The sequence below is a fragment of the Grampus griseus genome (genome assembly GCF_964374135.1).
Source record: "Grampus griseus genome assembly, chromosome: 18".
NCBI classification, from domain to species: Eukaryota; Metazoa; Chordata; class Mammalia; order Artiodactyla; family Delphinidae; genus Grampus; species Grampus griseus.
Window position 1 is genome coordinate 33,886,811 of NC_139012.1, and position 19,536 is coordinate 33,906,346.

At 35.5% G+C, this 19,536-nt stretch overlaps 1 protein-coding gene across 5 annotated transcripts in view; it reads left to right on the forward strand.

Annotated features, from left to right (window-relative positions):
* The window catches only part of DACH1 (dachshund family transcription factor 1), a gene marked incomplete at its 5' end in the record, with an annotated part of 415,516 nt that extends 414,004 nt beyond the window's left edge, over positions 1-1,512 (forward strand). For all 5 annotated transcript variants that reach the window (XM_082675572.1, XM_082675573.1, XM_082675575.1 and 2 more), the window contains one exon: positions 782-1,512. In XM_082675572.1, the coding sequence (XP_082531698.1) occupies positions 782-819 (38 nt within the window). In that variant the 3' untranslated portion in view covers positions 820-1,512. The remainder of the gene's footprint in view (positions 1-781) is intronic.
* Between the last annotated feature and the right edge of the window lie 18,024 nt (positions 1,513-19,536).

Below are 19,536 nucleotides of genomic sequence, written 5' to 3' on the forward strand. Positions count from 1 at the left end.
TGAAATTTAAACAGATTTTGTACAAATATTTCCAAGGTTTAGACCACACCACAAAGTGGACAGTTGGGAGAGTGTTACATTTGGGAAACAGGCTTATGTTTTGTTTTGTTTGTCCTCTGGATTTTTAATTCCTTATTTTTGCTTCATTCAAGTGGGTTTATTGAAGATTTGATTTACTTTTCTTTTTCACATAGCTGTGTGTTTCTCAATAGGTAAAAGCTGAGTAATATATTAATATTTAATTGTTCATTTAATCTCACTTCAAGGTGGAAAGGCTATAGTTCATTGATATTGATGAAATAACCCAAGTAGCTTTCACATAAATAGCAACAAATGTGCACAACTGTTACATTACACGGTATATTTAACAACACCTCTAAGAAGTAAGATGGGAGCTCAGTCTTTCCTGATGGAGATATATCTGAGTGCATTCAAAGAAAATTTGGTTCTGCAAGCTTGGAGGAAGTAATTGTCATTCAACAGAAATCAACTAGCTTTGCATATCAGTAAAACACATACACACACTCTTATCTATTTTCTGAGTGCTCTGTACTGATATCAAATATATATTTATGAGAACTAGAAACGTTGTATTCTTTTCAGTCACTTCAATTCAATGTAACTATGAAATTAACTTTGAGAATATGTGAAAAATGTTACTTCCTACATAAGTGAAGATAGAATAAAACCCACAAATTTTATATCAGGCTATGTAGTTTTTATATTCACATTTGTCCCCCAGATGTCATATAAGTAATTATTTTTTGTTGTTCATTTTTAGATGGAAGACTGTACTTGAAAACTACTGTCATGTACTGAATCTTTCCTGTTGAAGAAGTCCATGTTATAGTAAAGAACTTTGCAGTCAGACATTCGTCATTGGAAAGTTTGGGAAAAAAATAAAGTCCTTTTAAGGGAACTTCCTCAATTTTGTGTATTAATGTTCTTTAAAAGTTTAAGTATTCTACAAAAAAAAAAAAGTTTCCTTCATTGATTTTCACCTGTGGTTCATACCAGAGACCTGAGAATGTTTGTAAATGTACAAGTATCAAACTTCTTACAGTTAATAATTGCAACTTTGTTGCTGGACACTTGTATATGGAGTCAAAGGCAGGTCTCAATAAGACCTAGCTTTGTTTTTTTAATGGAATGAACCATTTTCCTCTTCTGAAAATTCTGTATCTGAGCACATCAAGAGACGCTTGTAGCACTGGTCACCCAGACTTACAGAATTATGTCCTCCAGAAACCAGCAAGAACACTTGGAAATGAACTTGTAGGGGACAGAGAGGATTCCTAAAAAGTCAATAAATCAAAGAGTAATATTCTGTTACATTCTATTTTAAACTCTCTAATTGTGGGTTTTCTCCTGAAGATTTTTGTTCATGTACTTTCCAAAAGACCAACAAATGGATATTGACAACAACCCCGTGAAATAACATTTTGCATACCTGAAAAGAAGCATTGGAGATAAGCCAAAAAGTTTCACCGAAGGTCTTTTTTCCTTAAAAATATATAAACGTAACATGTTTTCATTCCAAACTGGTAGTGGTATATAGAATTTAAAATGATCATTATGCTTCTTCTTCAAACTGTTGGTCACATGTACAGTATATAAACATAAAACATACAAGGAAGGTATTATGTATGCAGTAGTATACTAGAGTTTAGGAAAATGAAAATTTTAGAAAATACGTTTTGTCACCCTGTTGGTCAGAAAGACACCTTTCTGGTTTTAACGCATGCAGGCATGTAAATATTTGTCTGGAGTCACAGTATTAATGAATGAGATCTTAAGCATCTGGTGACATCAGAACTCTGTGTCAGCCACTTTTATTTGTATATTGAACCCTAGTTAGTGCCCCAAACTGCACTATTGAGAATGGACTGTGGCTGAACAGTAAATCAAAACACCAGAAATATTTTTATATGTTAATGTCATATTATGTTAATGTTGCTGAAAGACAAAACCTAACAAACCCTTGATCCTTGATGTATCAGTCCAATACCATGTAGCGCTGAGTGATAAAGTTAAAATGTGTTGTGCTTCCCACCCTGGTCAGAGGGAAGGGTGCCTACGTGTTATTTTCACTGTCTTTTTGAAAGTTACAGTATGTGTTTTCACTTTTGTGCAGATAACTGGAAGTCAAGCTACGAACAGTGCTTATTACATGCTGAAGTTACCTTCTCTTTGTTTTTACATATTTGGAGTTACACCTTTAAAGACTGATACGTGAATCAGTATAGTTGCTGGACATTTTATGATTTTGCTGTCATCTTACAATTTTATGATCATAACATTATTTATTACCATAAATAGCAAAATCTTAAATGACCAAGAAAACTAGCTTAAAAATGTTTAAAGATAGTTCTCATTGGGTATTAATGATTTGAAAAGAAATTAACATTATAGATACACTGGCACTAAGCTTCTATAGTTTTTTAGGTCTTCCTTGCAATACTGGAACATATTTCTTTTGTGTAGCTCGCTATTAACCAGCTAAGACCATTTTTAATGCAATAAAAAGGTTATATATACAGTTCCTATTTTTAGCTTGCTTAAAAGGGAGCAATATTTTTATTTAAAACACTGTTAGTAAATGCTTTGTAGAAACTTGGTTTTCTAAGCATAGTTCTTCCATAACCTTCTTTTGTTATTTGAGCACAAGAGATTCTATTCCTTGTTGTATGTATCTCTTGTTTTTCCCTGTATGCAGTCTTTAAAGGATTACAACACTTAAAACAGAGGAACTTGTGGCAAGCTTTTGAATCATACATTTTTTGAAAGTTTTTTTAAAAGCCTACAACTTCCATAAGTAGTAAAATCAGCCATTGCTCCGCTTCTTGCATAGAGTCACCTGTTAAGTAGGTTAAATAGTTTTAAAATACATACTTTCCAGACCTTTGAGAATGTTTTAGTGTTTGGTTTGCTATAAAAGGAAATTTTAGCAAGGATTAAAGAAAAAAGCTATCAGCTATATGCTATGAGAGAATCTTACTAACATGTTGTAAATATTGCAAGTCATGAAATGTTATTTTAAGTCTGTAACTTAAGTTTTTTCCCCTTTATTAGTTATACAGGTTGGTTTAAAATTTGTTTTTTGGTTTAAACAAGTAAAATTGTGCCCATTTTATGGTTTCCATGCTTTTGTAATCCTAAAATTATTAATGTCTGGTTGTTCTATATTATAACCACATTTGCGCTCTATGCAAGCCCTTGGAACAGAACATACTCATCTTCATGTAGGACCTATGAAAATTGTCTATTTTTATCTATATATTTAAAGTTTTCTAAAAATGATAAAAGGTTATTACGAATTTTGTTGTACAAAATCTGTACAAAAATCTGTTTTTACATCATAATGCAAGAATTGGAAATTTTTCTATGGTAGCCTAGTTCTTGAGCCTGGTTTCAATGTGAGAACCACGTTTACTGTTATTGTATTTAATTTTCTTTTTCTTTTCAACAATCTCCTAATAAAACTGTCTGAAATCTCCCTGTGACTTTATTTACAGTTCTTCTTTATTAAATTTTGTGAAATGCATAGCATTGAAGGAATATTCACTTTCTAATGGGAGGCATCTCAAAACAACATAAGTCAGCTCTTTACAATATGAAGGGAACAATGCTCAATGATTTTATTTAACATGCAACTGCTTCTATCTCTAATATGAATCACTGTGGTGAAAAACATCATAAAAGCACACTCTGTAGTTATTGTTTAACAAGCAGATTTTCCATATTTTGTTTCTTGCCAGCTAAGCAAACTGCCCACATATACATGATTTATTTATGTACATTTCTCAGTTTATGAAGCTGTTATTTGTACCTTTTTCCTTTATATTCTTATATTCCCATGATTCTTATTTCACAAAGCTTTGTGCTGAATAATGTAAAGTAGACATGTTGATGGAACAAAATATATTATTCCCATATCTATAAGAGTGTAGATTTGTAACTCTAACTCAGTGTTTTGCTTTCAGTCTCTATCATAGGAAAAAAATGCCTTTAGAAACTTTGCAATTCCTATAGCCTTTAATAATATATAAACGTTTTTATCAATCCACAATGCAGCACTCAAAGAAATACTGGGTTACTATCTCTGTGAATACTCTAAACATTCCCAAAAGAATGGAAAATGAATTTTTTTCTGTCTAAAGAGATTATTTCAATGAATTAACAAATTATGATTTATCCCTAATAAAACCTCAAATGTTTATATGACCATTACAAACACATTTTTGTCTTCTGTCCTCATATGTTTTTGTCAGTTAAGACTTGTACTAGAACATCATACAGCCTCTGGATGTTAGTGGCATTTGGTGATGATTTAAGGTTTCTCCCCATGTGTTTTTATTGGCATTAGCAAATTTACAATATGACAAAAGTTATTTATTACTAGAGAAGAGTAAATTATAAATAAAAGTTACATGGATTGCATTTTGACATATGAGAAGTAGGGATGTTAATAGAATTAAAATATTATTGTAAATGACATTGTAAATATATCACTTTTGCTCATGTGTAGGCTTGGTGCTAACATTTATCTTTCATATGTACAACTGGTATATAAAAGCTGAACCAAACCTCATTTATTCCTTTAAACAGATTCATTAATAAAGCCTCTGTTCTGCACAAAGCACTGTGCTAAATGTTGTAATGAATGAAAACATAGCTGTTTTCCCAGAGGAGCTTATAATTTTGTTGGAATAGGAAGTCTTACTTTCAGCAAGAGAAGATTCAGTCAGCATCTTCTAGGCTGTCATGGATATAGAGCTAGTATTAAGAGGGCATGGGCTTAGACGCCTTCCTACTAAGTGGTAACAATCTGGTGACCCATTTTGTACCTTCATCTTCTAGCGACTAATATAAGACAGTTTGGGGGTCAGACAATTCTGTAGAGATTGAGAAAGGGGATGAATACATTTTCTTTTCATGTTATTTTTCATGTATTTCAGTCACATCACTCTTCTTACCAAGGCTCACAAACTTTGTTTTAAATAAGTAGTCTGTTTGCAAAAATCATCAACAAACAGTAAATTCCTAATATTCAGATTATTGAGTATAGAGGTACAATATTCAATTCTTATCATCCAGCATCTATGTGGTTAGGGCAAGTAATGGCCTAAAATGATTCAAACACAGAGCATAAATTCCTAAATGCCGAATGAGTGTGTTAGGTAATGAGTGACATTTGTAGTGGCAGCATCATTTACATTTATAAGTTAATGAGCTAGAGATTTTGGCTTGAAATATTGCATCTGTTAGGACTCCTTTGGTTGGCTGTAACAAAACGAATTCCTGCAAGTCTAAAGAGCAAAAGGAATTGGTTAGGACGACAGAGGGATGCACATGGGACCTCAAGCCAGGATTGCAACCAACCCCCAGGGACCAGGGCTCCTCTTCAATTTCCATCTTTCTGCTCCTCTCAGTGACTCTGCTTCTTTCTCCTCTCATTGCTGACGTATGTTCCTCTTGATTCCTCTATTATTCAGGAGCATACGACCACACCCACCGAAGTGAACCAATCATTTTTTCTCTCTTGTCTTAAGTCAGAATCCCTGAGTTCTAATTGTCTGGAGTCAGAGCACATGGCAGTAAGGTAGCTTGGCACTACAAATAGATGAATCTGAGGAATTTTAGAAACTACTGTGTCCAATTAAATTTGAATCTCTGGGGATTGGGGCTGTGGCATCAGGATATTTAAGTTCCTAGGGTGATTCTAATGAGCAGCTGAAGTTGAGGACCACTGTCTGGGAGGATGGCAAGTATTACATAGAAAATGACTAGTGGGCCTTCTGTTGTGGGGTAAGGGGGGTAGTTGGAGTGAGTGGGGGCCATTGTGAGCTATGCAGACACTATAAAGGACAACTAATAGTTCTTTAAAATCATAAAAATTACATAAAATCTATACAATAATTCATATATTTTAAAAAAGTAATTCTAGCATTGTGAATCTAATTCTGAATTGAATATGAATCTACAAACCTCCCAATCACGTTTAATAGAAGCCACATTATTTTTTCTAGATAAAATTATTGATTAATATGACCTTAGAACTAACTACACAGGGAGGTAAAAATTCTATTTCAATCATTACTGAAGCTTATTCCCTCTGAATGACCTCAGTCCAAACATTTTTCACAGTCCATACCATTTGGGGAGAACCCCTCGAGTTTTCATGCCTAGAATCTAGTTTTCGAGAAGCTGTCCTAAGCCCTTCCCTTTGGAGAGACTCCAGGTTTGTGGGAGAAAAAATTGACACAGTGTGGTGTAATTCTCAATGTGGAGGAGAGGAATATTTAAGACAATTAATTTGTAATTGGGAAATTACATGTGAAAGGAGGTAATGTTTCTATGCTTTATTTGAACTGGTAAAATGTCAATCAACACAAGTAGACTTGTGATAAGTTTTGCATACAGAACGTAATACCTGGAGCGACCATTGAAAGTGCTGTTATCAATATATATGCTCTACAAGAATACAGGTAAATCAAAATGGAATTCAACACTGTAGCAAGATTAGTGCCCAGATAAAAAGTAAATATTTTAGGGTAATTCATCAAGAACTTTAAGATAACTTTGCTAGTAGTTTCCACCTCTCTTAGGCACTTTGGCTGCTCTTTCAACAATGCTAATTGTGTGCCAAACTTTGTCTACTACTACAGATTAAGATAAGTTGGTTGATACATCTCTAGCACAATGCATCTCTATTTTCTACTTATTGGGTGTACTCACATCCAATAATATATTTCAAACTGATTATTTTTTTAATGTAGAAACTGAAATGGTAACTATTAAGTTGTTAACATTTGTTTTTAATTTTTTAATTTAATTTTTATTTTATATTGGAATATAGTTGGTTTACAATGTTGTGTTAGTTTCAGGTATACAGCAAAGTGATTCAGTTATACATATACATATATCCATTCTTTTTCAGATCCTTTTTCCATTTAGGTTATTACAGAACATTGAGTAGAGTTCCCTGTGCTATACAGTAGGTCCTTGTTGATTATCTATTTTATATATACAGTAGTGTGTATATGTTAATCCCAAGCTCCTAATTTATCCCTCCCCTACCAACATTTGTATTTTAGAAATCCCATTGTTAACTTCTACCTATACCTCGAGTGTGGGGAGCTGATGTTGATACCAGTCAGTTCTTTTTTACTAACTCATTTTTTTAGATTTACAAAGGAAAAGAGTCTCCCATTGAGATGGATCTTTTTTTTAAGTCCATCTGGTTGTTACGTGCCTCAGTTCATTTATGATGAATGTCTTTTGGCTCCTTCCATTAATAAATTTTGATGCTTCTTAGTATATGCTTTACATGCTTTGCTTTCACTTTTCCCGCAGATAGCTACTATGAGATAATAGGTACACAACAGGGTCTATGAAAATGGGAAAGTTCTTGGAAAATGAAGTTCCCAGCAATGTCAACAGAACTGGTCAAGAATGGAGAATCAGATCAAGGAACCAACAGGCAAATCATCTAACAGAACAATGTAGTTTTAGGGGAGAACAGTCAAGATGGGTGTGGTAGAAAATTCTTAATTGACTAACATAAATGATGCTTTAGCATCAAGATTTGACAAGTATTTAAAGCTATCTCTAGGTTTTGGGGACACCACCTCATCCCTGGGGAAGTTTTCACCTGCAGTTGCCTCAGTGTAGCCAAATGTACGTCTATTTTGGTAGGTTACTTAGGAGTCCTCTTTTATCTGCTGAGTATTCAGTGTTAGGCCCAGGGGTCTTCTGCTCATTCTTGCATCTGTACCACATGTATCCACAGTAAGCACTTAGGTATTCTTTACCCCAACAAACACCTCTAATGTTGGAGCATTGTTCCAAATGCAGCCAACCCTCCTTGTACCTTTGTCAGAAGAGTGAGCCAGACACACATTTCTACCAGGTGAAATTCTAGCCTGAGATAGACACTGGTCCTCTGTGTCCAATAACCTCAGATCCTCCGAGTGGTCCTCTTGAGGTGTCTTTAGATTTTAGATGAGAGACAGACACCTGTCACCTCCTATGGGTGATTGGAGGGGATTGGACCTAGAAAAAGCCACAGCCCTCAACAACAACAATCTGTTTACCTCAATTCTTTACCCCGTATCTTTCATCTCTTTTACAGTCTGTAGGTGTATGGACAGCTGAGGCCACAAAAGTAGTTTTCAGATAGCTATTTGCAAGCTCTGCATGATGACCTTGCATCTTACCTTGGAAGGTGGTATCCATTTTATTCATTTATTGATTAATTTATCAAAAATTACCTTTAATATTTTGGAGATAATTATAGACTCAATGCAGTTATAAGAAATAATAAAGAGGCATCCCATATACACTTCACACATTTTCTTCAAGGATAACATTTTGCATAAATATAGTATAGTGTCAAAACCGGGAAATAAACATTGATATCACCTACCAACTTTATTCAGATTCCATCAGATTTACATGCACTCATTTGTGTGTGTGTTAAATATGTTTAGTTCTGTACAATCTTATCACAAGTGTAGATTCCTATGAGTGCCACCACAGTCCAGATACAGAATATTTCCATCACAGGGATCCCTCATGCTACCTTTTTATAGCTACAATCATTAATGTCTCTCCCTACCTTTCTGTATAAGTTAGGGTTCTCCAGAGAAACATAAACAATAGTGTAAATGCACACACATATAGGAAGGTACATGCTACCAGGCTCTGTAGAGTATGTAGGTCCTTCAAATGCCCCCACCACTATTCCTCCAGTGGACCCTGTAGCCTGTAGAGAGGGAGTAGGTGAAATTCCCTCTGATGCCTGGTATATATTTGGGTCTAAGCCACCCACATGGATTGCAGCTGCTATTCAGCCCAACACATACCATGTGGTTGGAAAAAAGAAGGAATTGCAGCAGCCAGTGGGCTGAACTCAGAGAGGTTTGATTGGTGATCAGTGCAGCCCAGGACATTGACCCTTTGCATTAACAGTTAAGCCGTTCTAAAGGGATTAACTTTTTGACTTGGACAATGAGAAACTGAGGGGTGGATGATCATGAATAAGCACTGTGGGGTCAAAATATGTGGAAAGATGGTTGGGTTATCTTGCAAGAGACTGAGACAGTCCTCACTGTTTCAACCCACTAGTTCATCCCAGCCCTAAGCTGTGTATGGACCCTACCAACTTATACTTCAGTAAATACAACAGGTTAGGTACATAGACAATCAGCCAGCACAGTGCCTGGTTACAATGGTGTATTGTCAAGGATGCTGGATTGCCCTTGAAATACACTGACCTTGTTAATGCAGTAACAGAATGTCCTGTATATTCTATTTAATGCCCAAGGCAACTGCCAAATGAGTCTGGCACCACCCACCAGAGTTCCCAACTGGTGAGAAATTGGAAAATTGATTATATTGGCCCCCTCCCTCTGAGTGAGGGCTCTAAATATGCCCTGGCTTGTATGGATGCTATATCTGGCCTAACCCAAGCTTTGCTCTGTTGTTGGGCAAACCAGGCTGCCACCATCACGGAATCAGAGAAACTGAGTACAATGTACCAATACCCTGGTGGAATCGACAGTGATCGTGGGTCACATATTAAAGGTCATGCTGTGCAAGACTGGGCAAAAGAACATGACATTGAATGGAGGCTCCATCTCTCCCATAATCTGAAAGCAGCAGGGTTGGTAGAAAGGAAGAATGGAATATCAAAGCAGCAGCTTAAATGACTAACAGGTAAAACTACCTTGGCCAGTGGACTAAGGTATTATCCCCCGCTTTAATACATTTAAATGAGCAACTAGTAGGGCCTACTGCTCCATATGCCAGACTGGGGACCCCTGTTGAGCCACCCAACACTATAAAGTTATGGAAGTCATGGGAAACAACCATTGCCCCTTTTCTCACAGTAGATCAACACACTATGCTGCTGAGAACACCATGTCCCATCATGCCTTGGGAAAGGTATTATCTACTGGAATTTGTAATGGGACAGCCCATTGGGATGGATGAGTTACTATGCACCCCTGTTTAAGGGGTTATGACTCAGTCTCCACTGGGGTCTTGTTGTCTAGCTACAAGCTGATGCTGTTGAAACTCACTACACCTGGAATAGAACATTCACCATTGAAAGAGGGAAGAAGGTGGGGGTCTTGGTCTGGCATATCCCACCCCCAGTCCATCTCCTTACAACTGACAGTGCTGCCTACCTCCACCAACGTGTGTAATATGCACAAACAAGTCATGTTGCTAAAGTGCCAGCTCCCTCTCCTCGAGGACAGGTGGACATGCTCTGTTTCCCACTGGTATGATTACTTGGCAATCATCTTTATTCCCTCCACTGGCCTGGAGGACATTATAACCGTTACTAAATCCACCCAGCAAACCTTGAATGAGAACCAGCAAAGCCTGTCCTTACTGAACACCGAAATGTCTCTAATGAGAAAAGCTGCCCTCCAAAACTGAATGGCCTTGGACATTATCACTGCCTCACAAAGAGGCACTTGTGCCAGTATCCAAACAGATTGTCGTGTGTCCAGACCTGAGGAGTCTGCTCATGTATCGTCTTTATTAAATCAAATGAGGGTGAAAGTGAATTTCCTGAATGATCCAACCCCCAGTCTAGGGGACTTAGTAGATCAGTGGTTTTATCATGAAGCTCTTGGTGGGAAAAATTGTTACTCATTTTGCACGTACCTATATTTGCATGTGCCTATATTGTTGCTGTGCAATCTGCCACCAATGCAGCCAGAGAGCTGCCAAATGTGCCACCTCCATTCTAATAAAACCCCTTGCTGACTGTTCAGGGCACATGGCAGGAAAGGGAACATGTGAGATTGTATGGGCCAGTCACAAGGGGCAGAGTTTTGAAGGAGGTTATTGAGAAAACGTGACCCCTAGTTGACCCTTGAGCTGGACCCAGGCAATTCGAATGCTTCTTACCCAGCCTCCTGTTCTTGGAATGTATGTTCTGCCCACCATTTCCACACAGCCTTGAAAAAGTAATATGTTGTTGAGACCATCTGGACTGTTTACAGCACTGAACCTGGTTAAGGCCTCTATATAACTGTTAAGATTCTAGTAGGTGGGTGCAAAGACCTACTTGTCTTGTAGCCACCCAAGGCAAGTATAGTAAGTAAGTTCCCTTGTTTCTCAAAACTGATACCTACCAATCTGGAGTTGTTTGCCTTTTTCCTTAGTCTCTTCTTGCCCTTCATGTACAGGGACCAGTTTCAGATTATACCTGGGGAATTCCCGAGGTTTCAAACAAACATTTATTTTTTAGTAGTTGTAAAATATCTTTATTTCATACTCTTCTTTAAAAAAAAAGTATTTTTATTTAGTGTATAATTTTAGGTTCTCAGTAATTTTATCTTAGCAATTTCTATTTTACATTGACTTCTGGCATCCACTGATATTTTGAAAAGGTAGTTTGAATATTATTCTTTGTAGGGAATTTGTCTTTTCTCTCTGGATGTTTTTAATAATTTTTATTTGTCTTTGGTGCTTTGCAGCTTGAATATAATGTGTATAAGTACAAACTTATTTTTATTTATTATATTTGGGAACTGACGTCTCCCCCAATAATTGAGGAGGTGTTTTTCTTTAATTTTGAAATTTCTAAGCCGTTACCTCTCCAAATAATGTTTCTGTTTTTTGTACTTTTTGCAACTTTCTGGAATCCTAATTTAGTTCTAAGTTAGACTTTTCTATTAACTTCTAGGTTTCTTAACCTTCATACACATATGCTGTTTCTTTAACTCTGCTTCAGATTTATCTTTCAATCTACTAAGTATACAGTTTGTTATTTAACACTTGCATATAATTTTTAATAGCAATTATTTTATTTTTCTTTTTAGAAATTCTATTTGTTTTTTTTCAAACCTTCTTAGTCATTCTTGATAGTCCCTCTTTATGTGTTTGGTTCTTTCATTTCTTTATGTATTGTGATATACATGTATAATATCACACTTTTATTCTGTTTCTAATAATTCAATATCATATTACTGAGGTCTGATTTTGCATTCATTGCATTTCTGATTCTCTCTAAAGCCTTATCTTAATATTTTTTTAAAAAATTTGGTTTGAATTCACGTTTATTAAAACTTTGTGGGAATCCTTTAAAATCTGGTTTAAGAATGTAGTACTCCATGGAGAAATTTTATTTCCTTTTGCTAAGTGCCTAGGAACACTTTACTTTAAATTTAAATTAACTTAAAGTTCCTAACTTGTAACCTCTTAGTTCACAGAGTTAGTGTAAATCTGAGTAATCATTTCGAAAGACAGGAGGGTGAGTCTAATTCTCCTGAAGTCTCAAATGAGAATTTCCTTCTCTACCCAGAGCCACAGCTGATACAAATCTTTTTCCTACATCTGTCTTGGATGTTTTCTACTTGAACCTTTTCACTGAGAGTATACTCATTTGAGTTCTAACTTCATGGGAAGTTCCCCAGTCTGACTTTATTTCCTGCCCCTCATAATCATGATGATTGTAGCTGAAGCTCTGTCACCATGGATTTATAGATGGCTCAGATAAACAAAGGCTTTTGCTCTTGGCCACTTCCCTGAAGGTCTTCTCTTTTATTCTGGCCTCAGAGTGACACCCTCATGTTTTAAATATTTAATCCAGCATTTGCTGGTTTTGTTTTTGTAACAGGGATGTTTCAGTGTGTTGGACTGTTATTATCAGAAGTTAATACTTACTACATAAAACTTAATTTTCAGACTCCTAAAATACAACTTATATTTAATACAAACATTAATCAATCAATTAACAGCAGTTAAACATTCATATATTATTCTATCATTATAAGGAATTAATGCTATGTGTAAAATTCTTAGTGTAACTTCAGGAATACAATAAATGCTGAAAAATGTCAATTATTATTATTAGAATAACACACAATATGAAAGACACAATTTTGGACCTCAGGGAGCATATATGCTGTAGTAAAATAAAACGTTAAGATATAAATATTATATGTTGATTGCAATTCTAGAAAAATAGTGAATATATATAGTTTTAATATGTACATTTTCACATGAAAAATATTTATTTGACATAATATATACATATATAAACTCTTAAGAAAACCTTCTCCTTTATGATTTTTCAGGATTATCCATTTTTGAAAATGAACACATTACTTTTTTTCCATCAGCAAGTTACTGGAGTTTGTTGATACTTTTTGAGAATTTACAACTATATTTTGCTTTTATCCTTGATTAAGTCAAGTTTCTGCCAAGCATGATGCAGCTCAACATTTCATTTTTTTCCTCCCTCTTCCTCCCTTCCTCCCTCCCTCCCTGCCTTCCTTCCTTCCTTCCTTCCTGCCTCTCTTTCTTTCTTTTTCTTTCTTTCTTTCTTTCTCTTTCTTTCTTTCTTTCTTTCTTTCTTTCTTTCTTTCTTTCTTTCTTTCTTTCTTTCTTTCTTTCTTTCTTTTTCTTTCTTTCTTTCTTTCTTTCTTTCTTTCTTTTCTCTTTCTTTCTACAGAATTTAGAAACAGTAGATAACTTACCTACTATCTTTTTATGTATGTTACAAAAGTAGTTTTTTATTTCTTACTTATTGGTCTCTGTATTGTTATTGCTGTATATTGTATCACAACCGATGCTATAAATCACAACAACTACACTGTTATTATTTTTGTTAAAGCAGTCAACTACATTTTAAGGTTATTTAAATAATGAAAAAGAAATCTAATATTTACTTACAGAGTTATCATTTCCTATGAGCTTCATTCTTTTGGCAAACCGTTTTTTAAATCCAGTATCATTTCTCTTGTGCCTGAAGGACTTCTTTTTACATTTCTTTTAGTGTGAGTTTGCTGGTGATGAATTTTTTCAATTTTGTATGTCTCAAAAGCCTCTTTGCTTTCATTTTTGAAGGAAATTTCCATAAGTATAAAATTCTAGATTGACAGTTTTTTTTAAGTACTTTGATTTTACTGCTTTATTGTCTTTTCATTTACATTGTTTTTGACAAGAAATCTGTGCTCTTCCTTATCTTTATTCCACTGTAATGTGTCTTTTTCCTTTCTGTATGCTTTTAAAATGTTCTCTTTATTACATGTTATGTGCAATTTGATTATGATATACCTTTGTGTAGTTTCCTTTATATATTTCTCATGTTTGAGGTTTGCCGAGATTCTTAGTTCTTTTGGTTTATAGTTTTTATCAGGTTTGAGAAATTTGGAGCCAATATTTCTTGTAATTTTTTCTTCCACCCTTTCTCCTTTCTTCAAGTATTCTAATTGTACATATATTAGACTGCTTGGTCTTGTCCCACTGTTCAGGCTTTCTTCTGCAATTTTTAATCTTCTCTTAATTTCATCCAGTGATATTTTATCCCAGACATTTTTGTGTTATTTTCTAGAATGGTGATTTGGGTCCTTTGAAAAAATACATTCTGTGTCTAAATATGTTCAATATTTTGGAATGTATGCAATATAATTATACTGTCTTAATCCTTTGTCCTCTGATTCTAAGATCTACCAGCTCTGTGCAATTTTTAATTGATTGATTTTTCTCCTCCTTATATTTCAAGCATTTCTGCTTCATTGCATGCCAGGTAATTTATTATTATATGCCAGTCTTTGTGAATTTTACTTTATTAGATTCTGGATCGAGTTTTGTTCTTGGACAATGTGTCAGAGTCCTTAGGAACAGGCAGAGTTTCAATGATCCTCTAGGAAAACACAGAGGGGTCAACATATAGTCATACGCATGCCTATAACATATCATGAGGAAAGGATAAAAAGCAAAACCAGCAAAGGAGAAATGCATATAGGGCAAAGTTTGAAGGAAACCAGGGCCAAGCTTTCAAGGGTCCTCCCAGAGTGGAATCACAAAGGACATTCATAAAGCCCCCAGCAATGAGTTGTGACAACATGTTCCCAACCAGGGAAGTACCCCCAGTCTGTCAAGTACCCAAATCCCATAGTCCTAGAGGGAAAGAATATGTGCAGCCTAAGCCATGTTTTTGTTTAACCAGTTTAGGCACAGTGAGTCACTTTTATCAGTTTATGATAGGAACTCTCCACAGACCTAAGTTCCCAGATGCCAGTCGATGCCAACCTTGCATGCAGGTCGATTGCTATGTTAACTCTTGTATACACATGCTATTGAGTTACTCAGAAACAGCTTCATTCCTTCCATTCTTGATTTGAATTTTGCTAGGTGGGGCTGGAGAACTCTTTTGTTTTGTGGTTAATTATTTCCCACTACTGAAGCAAGACACTTTGAGTACTTTATCCAACAGTGCATGAATTGTAGGTTTTAGAGTCTGGCTTGTAGGAATAGGCACTATTCCACAGACTGGTAAGCCTCAGGTTTAGTTCCCTCTTATTCTTGTGGGTGTTTCTTTGCCAGCCTTACATAGTGTTGATCAGGACTGCTGAAAACTCAAAAGAAATACTCTATAGGTATCCTAATTTCTCTCTCTGTGCAATTCTTTCTTTGTTGGTACTCTGTTCTATGAACTCAGGTCCCTTTGTTCTCCCCAGACTCTGAGGTTTATCTCTTCAATCAGAAAGTCCTGCAGGCTGTGCCTGTCCCCCTGCTTGTGACTCAGACTGAAATCTCTCTCCATGTAGTAAGGCTTAGCAATCTGAACGTTTCTTTTGTTTATTTTCTTTCTCTCAGAGATCACTATCTTCTATTGCCAGATGTCTAAAGTCTTGAAAATTTTGTTTCACATATTTAGCATGTTAGTTATTTTGGGGCTGAAAGATAAATCTAGTCCCTATTATTCTATCTTGGCCAGAAGCTAAGATTTCTCAGGAAACATGAATTTAAATAGTTACATGTCATGGTATAGTGTAAGGAAGATATATTTAAATAGCCGCATTTTGAGGTCTATTACCAGGTTAGCCTCCAGTTACTCCTTTCTCTTTATCAGATTTTCTTCCTTTTTTTACCCTTGAAGGTTCCCATTCTCAGTCATCTGAACATTTTTTAGCTATGCTACTTCTTATTTTGTTCTTTATATTTGAATGTCTTGAGATTTGTTGCTCAGAATATATAATTTTTTTTTTACTTATACCATCCAACAAGGCTAGACTACCACCTTCTCTGTCCTACCTTTGGTTGCCTCCTTTTAATCTTAATTATGAATCAGGTCAGGTGCTAATTTCTTAGGAAGAATTTCTTGATGATCCTTCCTATTCAACTCACTCAACAAAGGTCACAACCCTTCTTGGCTTTCTCACAAGCCATTGGACTCTATGATTACATCTAAAATGATTTATAATGCTTTTTTTCCCCTTTGGCTTCTTTTCTTTGAATGTGAGTCTCTCGTGGAAACAAATTCTGTCTTCTTTTGTTATTTATGTCATAAATCCCAGCTCTGGGGATGATTTCTAATAGTTGATTAATAAATGTTTGTTAAAATCATTATGAAATTATGAACTGAACTAGCTCTAAAAAACGTTTTCTATCATCCAACATAACAACTTACTTTATAAATAAAAATGATTGCGGTCCAGTGAAAACAACAGTGCAGTTTTGTTAAGCATCCACAGAAAGATGCTTTAGGGCTACAGGAACATGGGGCTAAGCTCCTTGGTCAGGATGGACCAGTGAAGGTAGCAAGGATCAGGGATAAGCACAGAGCTGGCAGATATAACTGACATGAAGCAAGAAGAGGTGAAAATGTACATAGTTGGAGGGCACATGGTGTTGGCAAAAATAAAAAGGCACAATTCTTTGCCTTATAAATTCTTAACCTTAATTTATTTTATATCCCCTTAATGACACTACAGAAGAAATAGGAAAATCTAAGTAATGTATTTTAGAATGAATACAAATAATAATTATAATAATAATAGTAGTAGCTAACATTTATTGCACATTTACTTATGAACTATATGTTAAGTGCCCTCCTAAGAATTTGACGCACATAACCTCCTTTAAGCCTCACAGTAAGCTCTGAGGTAGACGCTTTTGCATCCACATTTTCAAGATGAGGAAGAGAGACTCAAAGAGATTAACAAGGGGCTTCCCTGGTGGCACAGTGGTTGAGAGGCCACCTGCCGATGCAGGGGACACGGGTTCGTGCCCCGGTCCAGGAAGATCCCACATGCCGCAGAGCGGCTGGGCCAGTGAGCCATGGCCGCTGAGCCTGCGTGTCCAGAGGCTGTGCTCTGCAATGGTAGAGGCCACAACAGTGAGAGCCCCACATATCGCAAAAAAAAAAAACAAAAACAAAAAAAGAGATTAACAAGCTGTCCTGTGTTCATGCAGCTAGTAAATGTCAAAACCAAGATGAGGATTTTTGAAGTCAGTGGTCTTAACCATTAGTTTATAATAGTCATGACTCACTAACTCTTGATAGAAATCCCAGATCAAACTTCCTTGAGCAAAAACTAAAACTAAAACACAAAAAAGGAAAGTTTTTCAAATCCAGGATTATTTTAGCTTCTCACAGTTCGGTTCAGAGCCTCGATGATGCAATCAGGATTCAATTAAAAAAAAATCTCTCTAACAAGTCTTTCTCTTGTTTTCCTCTCTTTTTTAAGATACACACAAACCGTAATTCCTTCATGTAGTTTAGTCCTCCATGCAGCTAGATCCCATTGATAGAAAAATAGAAATTTTTTCTTCACCAACAGTGTGGGTAAAATAGCTAATTTTTTCACCAAAAAAAATTATCTCCTTCCATTGTGTAATGTAGTTATAGATAATTTTTCTTTTTTTTTTTTTTTTTTCAGATCAACAGTTTCAACGTAAAAGCATGTGACTGAATTCTAGCCAGTGGATTTGGGAGACAGCTCATATAGGCCATTTCTAGGTCTGGCCCTTTGAAATCTCCCATATAATCCTCTGTACTCTCTTTTTACCAGTGGGTGTTGCCTCAGAATGACACTGAAAAGCACATTTGATGATGAAATAGCTTGCTTTAGCCTATTTTCCTGAATGTCTATGTGAAATATAATACCATCTTCATCTTTCACCTATTTTTTTGGGTAAGAAATAACTTACTTTTAAAAGCCATTGTTAAAAGTTAGTGTTACTTAAACAACAGAATAGTTTTTGGTTTGACTTTTAGGCCTAAATTTATTAATTTGTCCATGCCTGAAATTTGGCTAAGTGGAATTGTTACTGTGATTAACTTAAGTCTTGAGGTCACCCTTTGCGTTAGAGCAGACTCAAATCTACCTAAGTTGCTTGGACTCAGAATTGAAGAAGGGGATCATTTACTATAGATATACTGTAGTTTTTGTTGTTGTTTTTTTTTAACCAGGAAAAATAAACCACAACAAAGTGGTAGATTATATCTACTATAATTTTTGATGAGAAGTTCATCAAATAAGTCATATTTTAAGCTTATAGCCTTCATGGCTTATTGACACATACTATCTCATTTTGTCATATGCCCTTGTGAATTGTGTAATATAGGTCATCTTATCCCCGTTTTACAGTTGAGGACAGAGTTGAGGAATGTTTAAGAAACTTTTGTTTACTAAGTGTCTCTGAATTTGAGGGCAGATAGGTTTTTAATTCATTTGAGGTTGTATGTGATTGAGATAAAAGAAGTGATACTAAATAGGAAATAGTTGAAATCTCTACTCACTGACTTCCTCTTCTATGGAAAAAGAAGTTTTGTTTCCTGTCTCCTCCATTTGCTTGCTTACAGTATTCAGGTAACTGGTAAAGGTGAAAAATAAACAAAGGATAAAAATGATGAAGAAACGAGGAAGAGGAGGAAGTATAAAAAGAAAGTGGAAGAAGGAGATAGAGTGGGAAGTGGGAGAGGAGTGTACAACACGGAAAAAGAGAACAAATGAGAGCAGAAGTATGGGGAGGGATTTTGGTGGCTTAGAATGAGGGAAGAGAAAAGGCAGCTGCAGATTAACAGCAAGATTGGGAAGTGGAAATATGAGGAAGGAGGATTTTTAGGTATATTTTTATCACACTATTGGGCACAGTGTAAATACTCAAATTGTTTCCATTATTTTTGGCTATTGAAATATTGATATTTTAATGCAACCATGTGCAGGAACTAGTTAATGTTTACTATTAAGTAAACAGCTTTATTAGATTTAGATATATTGGAAAGTCAATGCACATATTTGAAAGTTAATCAGGTAGAGGTACTAGAAGAGATTTGAATACTTCTAACCCTAGTCTCTGTAGTTAAAACTTGTGTAGACATCAGTGCACATTATACTTGAATTTCTAATTACAGCAGGTTCCTAAAGACACAGCATTTCCTAACAAAGTATGTATCAAAAGGTGGGCAGTCTGGACTCAGAATATTCCAGACCCATTGCCACAATTTACAGTCTAAATTCACATTTGACTTTACAGGATCCTTAATTCAAATCTGATTGATTTTTTTTAGCTGTTTCAATTCATTCTTTGCCCTATGAGTAGTCATATTTGTAGATGAGTGTGCACTAGATACATTATTTTCTTGGCTTTTGAACAAATTTAGATGAATATTAGGAAATATCTTTCAAAGTGTGTTCACTGTTGTTCAGTTCTTATGTTGAATACTGATTTCATGCTTGCCTGTCTTTTTGTGCTCAGAAAAAGAGTCACACAACTGTT